This window comes from Sinocyclocheilus grahami, unplaced genomic scaffold (assembly GCF_001515645.1).
Source record: "Sinocyclocheilus grahami isolate Dianchi unplaced genomic scaffold, SAMN03320097.WGS_v1.1 scaffold420.1, whole genome shotgun sequence".
NCBI classification, from domain to species: Eukaryota; Metazoa; Chordata; class Actinopteri; order Cypriniformes; family Cyprinidae; genus Sinocyclocheilus; species Sinocyclocheilus grahami.
Window position 1 is genome coordinate 852,299 of NW_015505599.1, and position 10,896 is coordinate 863,194.

The following is a 10,896-nucleotide window of genomic DNA, read 5'->3' on the forward strand; positions in this document are numbered from 1 at the left end:
CTTTTTTTGACCATCTATCTCTAGCACTCTCTATTCTAATTCTATTCTTTAAAAAACTTGTCCCTTTTAGACTTACACTCTATTCATTTATTGCTTGTTTTCTTTAAAAAAACACTAGCTTTTCTAATATTTTTGTATTCTATCTATTTGTTTTCTTTTTATTTATTATACAATTAACAAAAGCAAAACAAGGCCTCTAACACTAGCTTGCTCTATTCTTTTTCTATTCTATCTGTTTTCTTTTTATTTATTATATAATAAAAAAAAACCTTGCTATGTGTACTGCGTTAAGCTAACTGAGACTTGTTATAGCACTTGCATATCATTGCTCTTTTGTTGATTTTGATTGCTTGCATTGTCCTCATTTGTAAGTCGCTTTGGATAAAAGCATCTGCCAAATGACTAAATGTAAATTTAATAAATACATCTAATCCTAAATTAGATTTAAACAGAACTTATTGATTAAATAAATGTGTTGCTTTATGAGGAACATGTGCAGAATAAATTGGTATTACGTCTTTCTAAATAAATTGGATCTTGTTGAAAGCATCTGGATTATGCTTTAGTAAACATGTTAAACCGGTTGGTTGATTTAAACAGATAATTTAGTAGAATTTCCCTCAAGCTCTTTAGTTCTATTTTGAAATGGTAAATAAAGTCAACTTAAGAAAAATTTCATAAATTTACCTGTACATAACAACTTGATATGGACATGTGTCCAATGGATTTACCTCCTTTCACTGAGTGCCCATCCCCCTTTGTCAGAGGCCTGGCATGTGTTCACATTCCTACTTGATTCCTTGTACTCTTTTGGAATGTCTCATTCCATGGTAATTTTGAGATAGCAATCTGCACTCGGAAACAGTCACTGAATCTAACATTGTCTTCACAATAAGTTTCAGTTATTAGATACTGGAAGCACAGCAATTTTCTCCCAAATAAATACTTTTACTTTTGAGTATTTGTAATTCGGACTTTTTTGTTATTCTCATTACTGATTTTTATTTATTTATTTATTTTTGAAAGGCAGTTGCTAGATGCAGTTTCATTGTGAACAATTGGCAGAGGCAGGGGATGAAAAGTAACGAAAATATTATTAGAAATATTATATTATTATTTTTGTCTTTGTCAAAGCTCCATCTTACTTTGTCTGACCAGAAAAAAAATAAATGATACAAAAAAAAAAGGACAAAAGTGAAGAATCTTTAGAACACAATTTAAAATCCAAAAACATAGCAAAATCAGACCTGTATAAAAGTAATGTCTCGAAACCTCTAATATAAATACACATATAGTAATGTAGCATATACTGTAAGATTGTGGTAGCATATTCCAGGTCCAGGGTGCATTTATTCTTCCTGAATTACTTGAAAAATTCTTAAGTAGTTCTCAAATATTTTTTAAAGAACATTTTACATTTTTACATTTACATTTAGTCATGTAGCAGACGCTTTTATCCAAAGCGACTATTGAGGACAATAGAAGAAAAAGAAAAAAGACCCAGTCGTGTGCTTTGCATGTTTCATGAGATTCACCCAGGGAGATTCAGCTGCTTATTTGTATTAATGTGGTCTATCAGTTAGCTATAGGTGGAGATTGTTACTATGGCTCTGAGTCATGTTCTTTCAAATTCCCCAAACCAAATGGGTGTGATGCAGACACAAGTATGTCTATTGTTCCATCACAGTGAGGCTGTTGTTTGAGCTGTATCTTGCCTCCCAATATGCTGGCTGAAAAGACAAAGGGAAAAGAGTCCTGGGGATGAGGGGACAGAAATTGCACCCCACTGGCCACAAGATTTAAACATTATATGTGTTAATGTAAGACTAGTGTAATAAAATAGCTTCCTTACCTGTGCAAACCCAGTAACTAATAAAATACAAAATGTAAAAAAAAACAAAAAACAAGCACTTTAACAAAAAAAATGTGAGCTACACATTTTTGCTTTTAAACACATTTTACCCAAATATGGGAATTGTATATGCAAGCTCCCTTTAATGGACAGTTGCCTTATAAAATGCTATAATTAAGCTTATAATAGCTATAATTAAGCATTTCAGCAACTTATAATGGTACATCTCACATCAATCACTAACAAAAAGTGTATTTTAAATATATTTAACCAGACCTACAGTTGGCAGGGCATTAGCAGTTCTTGTGTATGTGTTAATACTTGTGTACAGTATGTTTTTTAGCACTAGACCTTTAATTGTTTACACTTATGCACTTACAATTATTGTGTTGTTTTATAAACTGGAGAATCAGTCTGAATTTGATCACAATGTGTATTGAGTTAATGGCTAGTTTTCAGATGAAGGGCTACTGATAGAAGCTTTACAAAAATGTTTTTAGTCCTAAGCATGCTGTCATGCTCACCTTGGCACACGCAAAACATGTTATGCCACACTCAGTTTATAGTATTCCCCATCTGTTTGCTTCATGCTTGTGTTGTATGCTGTTGGTGATGTCATGCCACTGGTATGCACATACTCTTTAAACCCCACCAGATCTCTGGAGCACTACACAACCTTCCACAGACTACACACCGTTTGTTTCTCCATCTGTCTCCTTGCCTTTTTCCCTAACTGATGTAACCTGGTTTATTTAAGCATGTTCATGTTCTAAATGTAGCCATTTCTGAATTTTACATTTCAGACATAATGTGATTTTGAAATCCATTTTAAAACATTTTGAAGAGTGTATTGTTCTTCAGAGGTGGTCTTCATAAAACCATCTTGTTGCATTTATGGTCAGGAAAAAAGTGGGGTAAACTTTGGCACTTTTTTTTTTGTTTACTGAGATTGTATTGTATCAAGTCGTCACCTTTATTTTTATAAGACTTTTCTTTAAAAAAAACTATGAAAAAAAATAAAAGTACTTATATATGTGTCACAAATGTGTGCACAGACTCAAGACAGGCAGATGAATAAAGTTCCAACACAATCTTTAATAATATTCCACAGGATAAACATAACACAAAGTAGCAGCAAACACACACTTTACACAAACATGACTGGACCCTGAACTGATGGAAAACAGAAACTAAAGTATACAATGAAAGAGGTGATTAATTAAACACATCTGAACTGAATGAACAAATCATATTATTAACCATAGAAACAGGAAAATCAGGAAATCAAACAAAGGAATACAGGAACTAATGAATACAAGTCCATGAAACTGAAAGAAATAAAAAATACTGGTGACATTTTAGTGCAGTACATTAAGAGTAAACTTAAATTAAATTGAGTGGATTGAATTACAGTAGAATATATGAATAATTTTCTTTTCAAATACACATAACATCAGTTAGGTGTTTGTTTATATAAAACACTAATTCATACTGCATTCTCCATTCCAAACTATATTGCAACACATTATTTACTTACAGGTGTTACATTTCTTTCTTTCTTTCTTTTTAATCATATTCTTAAATTCTTAAATAATCTTAATCCTTAAATCTTGATATGTAAAAAAACTGTGTTAACAAAAAATATATTTTATTGGACTTCAAAATGAATTTAAAGGAGAGATTCTTAAAAACTGACCGATATATCTATATTTGATATAGATCCATATTACATTACTATGAATGTTACTTTAATAAGGGAGTAATTAGGGGGAAATAATAAGGGAACATCTCAAAAGTATATCAAAAATAGTTCATCGTTAAACAGATGTGTCTAAGCCCCCATAACTAATAGTGATGGGAAGTCCAAATCCTTTCTTTCGAACAGTTCAATAATCAGCAGAAAAGGAGCACGACACATCCAACAATAAACTCCATCACACAAGAATTTCTGCAGATGCACTATAGACATACAGACATCCTGCAGAGACCTAATCACTGTTTTTAATTGGTCTGATTCTTCATTCCACTTCAACCTCTATTTATTGCCATAATTATTTATTGCTGTCTTGGCGACTTTATTTTTGGTTTTGGTTTCTGATTTTTTGAGGTTTTGTGAAGATAATTATCTTAAAAGGATTGGCACTAACTGTAAAAGTTTCTGAAGTTCTAGAGGACATCACAGTCGATTTTCCAGTGGATACATAGTTAGAGAAAAGCTGATGTCAACTTTATGCTATTTCTTTATTATGCTTACATGCGAATGTCATTGTTGAATGTGCACTACAAATTTTAATGTCAAATTTTATAGGAAGATCTTTTCAGTCTGTGGCTGGTTTAATTCCTCAGGTGCAAAGAGAAGTGAACAGCAGCTCAGAGGATGTGGACACACAAATGGGAAACAAAGGTAAATACAAAATACATCTCTCTGTATGATGTCTAGTTCCTGAAGGAAGATTATTTGGTAGATAGATAGATAGATGAATAAATAAATGAATAAATCAATTAATTCTGTCATAGGTACGCCCAGTCTGAAGCGCAGTGGCTCTATCAAGGACAGGATGGCGAAATATCAATTAGCGGTCACCAGAAAGGCTTCTTTTACTGTGCCACGCTCTGTGAGTATGTTTGCTATGTGTATACACACCAATCTTGAAAAAGTGTGCCTACGTAAAACTTCATCGTATTTAAATTGTCTGAAGGAAGATGCGCAGGCATGCCTGAAGTATGGCAATGAAACGCAGTCTCATTTCCATCTTCCATCTGAAATATACATAACCCTCAGACGTTCCCTTTCGAAGAGAACTTTGATGCTGTGTCATGGTCTTGATGCTATGGGAACGTTAATTCCCACTGCGCCATACTGAATAAATGCCTGCTCACTTGCTAAAGACTAAAGCCTCTAGAGGCAGACCTAACCAGGGAGGCTGGAGCTACAGCTGCTGCTGCCAACAACTTCCAATCTGGAAGGAGCAGACTACTACACCGGTACCTAAGCTGTCACCAGGCCTCTGCCAATTACAAAAGCTCTTAAAAGCAACCCAACCGAGGAGAGCATACAATTTAACATCTAGTTTAAAGAACTGGAAGAGGCTGCAGGAGAAAGGGAGTTATCCTCTGGTCTATCCACTCTCCACTCAACCCTCAGTCCTCCTAAGAGGAAATCCCTGTTGAAAAAAACAAAAAAAAACAGCAAATGCTGTTTAGGTATGTTTTGAAGCATGGCAGCTGGTTTGAGCTGGTTTAATCTGGTCCTTAGTTGGTCATAAATTGGTTTAGGCTGGTCCTGAGCTGCTAATAAGCTGGTTATGAGCTGGTTCTGAGCAGGAGCTGGTTGCTTAGGACCAGCACATGGCTAACTCAAACCAGCTGCCATGCTTCAAAACATACCTACCCAACATATGCTGGTTTTTCAACAGGGATGGCAAAAGCATGGTTTGCAGGGCTCCACCAACCTAGACCACCACTGTGTAAGCCTTGCCCACCATCCGCAATAGTTTTAACATGGCTTAGAGGGCAAACGCCACACCAGGGAAGAGAATGCATGCAAGTAACATATTTAACCCAAGGCATCTTCTCATACCCATGCTCACAAGCCCCCTCACAATTTAATGCTTAACACGTTAAACGCATTGCGTTCTTATAATGGGCTTATTTGCTTGTCTGTACATAGAATGCTTTATGAATGATGTGTTTACTGAGTTTGGTCTTTTAAAAACACTGCCTTAACGCATCAAGCCACGTTAAGTGTTGTCCTTACGGTATTTTATGGGAGAAAAAATACTTAATGCTGAATTAAACGCATTGTGTTCTTATTTTTGGCTCATCTTCTTGTCTGTACATAGTATGCATTACTAATAATGTGTATACTGAGTTTTGTCTTTTAAAAAATCTCTCAATTGACCATTCGCAAAGAGCTTGATTGACAGGCGATCTGACCAATCAGAATGCGGATATTATGTGCCGCCGCTGCTATCCGCCATCTTGCCCAACATCTACTGCCAGTCTTCATAGAAATCCATGTTAAAACGGTGTAAAAAAGATATACTGAATTGAAACTTTTTCAATATAACTAAATATAAATATGTGCGGAGGGTTAAGCTGTGCTGTTATTGGCTGCCACAGTAATGGCAATAAGCTAAGGAATTCCTTTAAAGTAGTTGTTTTGCATACCAGAAAACCTGGCATGTCCGGTGCTGTATGCATGGCTTGCAGCACTAAAGTTAAAATACTGAGTGTGAAATAATAAAATAATATGTTAAAATGTGTGCGCTTATCATTCTGTCGACAAAATCTGTGAACTTCGCCCCAATTGGGAGCTGTGTATGCACATGTGTGCGCATCTGTTTTCAATGCAGCTAACCTCGCGTCGCTTCATGTCATCTTCCCACTCATTAAACTATGACAGGTCCTTTACTAGAAAAGGACGGTCACTGCGACACTCTAAAGTGATGAAATTATGGCGCCATGTGCTTTTTAAAACCATTTTCATCGGTTTCACGTTATATTGTTGGCTCGGAAAATATGTAAATGCACATGCCCAGTAGCCGCAGGTGTATCCCTTCCAGCCTTAACCACAAATCAGACAGAAGAGTAGATTAACTTCGGTGGACTTAAACTTGAAAAATGGTGTGTTCCGCGGTTGAAATACACTTTCTAATGTTTATTCATGTTCATTTCGTGCTTTACGTAACTATGAAAAGACGATCGGCTCACGTGTTTGAACTGAGGCAATACAGTGATCTGTCACGACTCATTAAAGAGCCACAAAATTGAATTTATTGTTTGAATTTCTTTAAAAATTACAAAATTTGAAAGCTGGGAGTCCTAAGACCTTGTTTCATACCAGAAGTAACCTGCTCTGTCTTCTTTGTCGGTGTGTTGTCAGTTTCTTCTTTACTCTGCAATATATTTTTCACCTTGCGAGAACATGGTGTGTAGTGTAAGAGCGGCATTTGTCGGGGATAGCAACAGTAACTAAGGAGGGTGGGTCTTTGCGAACGATCAATTAATGCAGGTTAAGCATTTTAGAATGTCTCCATCAAGGCTGTGTTCGTTACTATAGTAACAGTAGGCTCACGATGCATTGTGTTTTAAAAATCAAACAATCATTGTTAAAAGAACCACTTTTGTTATGTCGAAATCACAAGAAAATTAAGTCATGATAATGAGAAAACAACTTTTGTTATGTCAAGAAAATTAAGTCGTGATGACGAGAAAAAAAACTTTTCTTATGTCCTGATCACGAGAAAATTAAGTCATGATCACGAGAAAACAACTCATTAAGTCGTGATCACGAGAAAACAAGAAAGAAAAAAATATAATGCATGGCCGCTTAGAACTTCCGTACTTTATACTATGCTGGTGCACCAGATACATGGCTGCCATAGCCAATCAAGGTTGGCAAGTTTATACAAGTGCTTCAGAGCAGATTTTTCAAATATTCACATAGCATCAAAACCATGATGCAGCATCTTGTTCCCTTCAAAATCAAACTGTAAAACAGTGTTTTGCATGTCATTTTTATACTGCACATGTTAAGGTGTTTATCCTGTGGTAATCAAGAATTGCCTAATGATTCCCACCGTGTTTTTTGCTTTTCTAAAAAAAGCTACACCTGAAATTCACTAAAGTCAAGTCAAGTCACCTTTATTTATATAGCTCTTTTAACAATACAGATTGTGTCAAAGCAGCTTTACAGTATCAAAATAGGAAAATAGTGTGTCAATGCAAAAGGACAATAGTAAACACTCAACTTTCAGTTAAAGGCAGTTCATCATTGAATTCAGTGATGTCATCGTCCAGCTCAGTTCAGTTTAAATAGTATCTGTGCAATCAAGTCGATGATATCGCTGGAAATTAAGTGTCCCCAACTAAGCAAGCCAGAGGCGACAGCGGCAAGGAACCAAAACTCCATCGGTGACAGAATGGAGAGAAAACCTTGGGAGAAACCAGGCTCAGTCGATGGCCGTCTAGAAGACAAGGTCTTCACTGGGGATCTGTCTAGTAGTAGGAAAGTAGGAAAAGGATCTGCCACCCGCAGTTGATTTTGATATTCTAGGTATTATCAAATTGCCAGAGTTTTGAGAGCACAGTGGATGTGAAGGACTATAATACGATAAGAGCTTGCTCAAGTACTTAGGTGCTAAATCATTCAGGGCTTTATAAGTTTAAAATATATACAATGTTTAATAGGGAGAAAGTGCAGTGTTGACAGAACAGGGCTAATATGGTCATACTTCTTGGTTCTAGTAAGAACTCTGGCTGCTGCATTTTGGACCAGCTGGAGTTTGTTTATTAAGTGTGCAGAACAACCACCCAATAAAGCATTACAATAATCTAATCTTGAGGTCATGAATGCATGAATTAACGTTTCTGCATTTGACATTGAGAGCATAGGTCACAATTTAGATATATGTTTGAGATGGAAAAATGCAGTTTTACAAATGCTAGAAACGTGGCTTTCGAAGGAACAATTGCTATCAAATAGCACACTAGTTCTATAACTGTTTCGTTATAACACACAGTTATATTTGTTATACAGTTCCTAACAGATGACGAAGAATTGACAGAGCAGCCATCAAGTGTTAGACAGTGTTCTAGGTCATTACATGCAGAGTTTTTAGGCCCTATAATTAACACCTCTGTTTTTTCAGAATATAGCAGTAAGAAATTACTCGTCATCCAGATTTTTATATCGACTACGCATTCTGTTAGTTTTTAAAATTGTTATGTTTTGCCAGGCCGTGAAGAAATATAGAGCTGAGTATCATCAGTATAACAATGAAAGCTAACACCATGTTTCCTGATGATATCTCACAAGGATAACATGTAAAGCGTGAAAAGTAACGGCCCTAGTACTGAGCCTTGAGGTACTCCATACTGCACTTGTGATCGATATGATACCTCTTCATTCACTGCTACGAATTGGTGGCGGTCAGATAAGTATGATTTGAACCATGCTAATGCACTTCCACTAATGCCAACAAAGTTTTCTAGTCTATTCAAAAGAATGTTGTGGTCGATAGTGTTGAAAGCAGCGCTAAGATCCAGTAGCACTAATAGAGAGATACAACCATGATCAGATGATAAGAGCAGGTCATTTGTAGTAGGCTCACGATGCATTGTGTTTTAAAAATCAAACAATCATTGTTAAAAGAACCACTTTTGTTATGTCGAAATCACAAGAAAATTAAGTCATGATAATGAGAAAACAACTTTTGTTATGTCAAGAAAATTAAGTCGTGATGACGAGAAAAAAAACTTTTCTTATGTCCTGATCACGAGAAAATTAAGTCATGATCACGAGAAAACAACTCATTAAGTCGTGATCACGAGAAAACAAGAAAGAAAAAAATATAATGCATGGCCGCTTAGAACTTCCGTACTTTATACTATGCTGGTGCACCAGATACATGGCTGCCATAGCCAATCAAGGTTGGCAAGTTTATACAAGTGCTTCAGAGCAGATTTTTCAAATATTCACATAGCATCAAAACCATGATGCAGCATCTTGTTCCCTTCAAAATCAAACTGTAAAACAGTGTTTTGCATGTCATTTTTATACTGCACATGTTAAGGTGTTTATCCTGTGGTAATCAAGAATTGCCTAATGATTCCCACCGTGTTTTTTGCTTTTCTAAAAAAAGCTACACCTGAAATTCACTAAAGTCAAGTCAAGTCACCTTTATTTATATAGCTCTTTTAACAATACAGATTGTGTCAAAGCAGCTTTACAGTATCAAAATAGGAAAATAGTGTGTCAATGCAAAAGGACAATAGTAAACACTCAACTTTCAGTTAAAGGCAGTTCATCATTGAATTCAGTGATGTCATCGTCCAGCTCAGTTCAGTTTAAATAGTATCTGTGCAATCAAGTCGATGATATCGCTGGAAATTAAGTGTCCCCAACTAAGCAAGCCAGAGGCGACAGCGGCAAGGAACCAAAACTCCATCGGTGACAGAATGGAGAAAAAACCTTGGGAAAAACCAGGCTCAGTTGGGGGGCCAGTTCTCCTCCGGCCAGACGAACCAGCAGGTTGATCCATGCTGCAGCAAAGTTAGGAAAAGGATCTGCCACCCGCAGTTGATTTTGATATTCTAGGTATTATCAAATTGCCAGAGTTTTGAGAGCACAGTGGATGTGAAGGACTATAATACGATAAGAGCTTGCTCAAGTACTTAGGTGCTAAATCATTCAGGGCTTTATAAGTTTAAAATATATACAATGTTTAATAGGGAGAAAGTGCAGTGTTGACAGAACAGGGCTAATATGGTCATACTTCTTGGTTCTAGTAAGAACTCTGGCTGCTGCATTTTGGACCAGCTGGAGTTTGTTTATTAAGTGTGCAGAACAACCACCCAATAAAGCATTACAATAATCTAATCTTGAGGTCATGAATGCATGAATTAACGTTTCTGCATTTGACATTGAGAGCATAGGTCACAATTTAGATATATGTTTGAGATGGAAAAATGCAGTTTTACAAATGCTAGAAACGTGGCTTTCGAAGGAACAATTGCTATCAAATAGCACACTAGTTCTATAACTGTTTCGTTATAACACACAGTTATATTTGTTATACAGTTCCTAACAGATGACGAAGAATTGACAGAGCAGCCATCAAGTGTTAGACAGTGTTCTAGGTCATTACATGCAGAGTTTTTAGGCCCTATAATTAACACCTCTGTTTTTTCAGAATATAGCAGTAAGAAATTACTCGTCATCCAGATTTTTATATCGACTACGCATTCTGTTAGTTTTTAAAATTGTTATGTTTTGCCAGGCCGTGAAGAAATATAGAGCTGAGTATCATCAGTATAACAATGAAAGCTAACACCATGTTTCCTGATGATATCTCACAAGGATAACATGTAAAGCGTGAAAAGTAACGGCCCTAGTACTGAGCCTTGAGGTACTCCATACTGCACTTGTGATCGATATGATACCTCTTCATTCACTGCTACGAATTGGTGGCGGTCAGATAAGTATGATTTGAACCATGCTAATGCACTTCCACTAATGCCAACAAAGTTTTCTAGTCTAT

The 10,896-nt window shown here is 36.2% G+C and overlaps 1 protein-coding gene across 1 annotated transcript in view; it reads left to right on the forward strand.

The window, feature by feature from the left end:
- LOC107551335 (LIM domain and actin-binding protein 1-like) overlaps positions 1-10,896 on the forward strand; it is a 24,211-nt gene that overhangs the window by 6,062 nt on the left and 7,253 nt on the right. The window contains exons 2-3 of the mRNA XM_016232909.1: positions 4,199-4,256; positions 4,370-4,467. Coding sequence (XP_016088395.1) covers positions 4,199-4,256; positions 4,370-4,467 — 156 coding nt within the window. The remainder of the gene's footprint in view (positions 1-4,198; positions 4,257-4,369; positions 4,468-10,896) is intronic.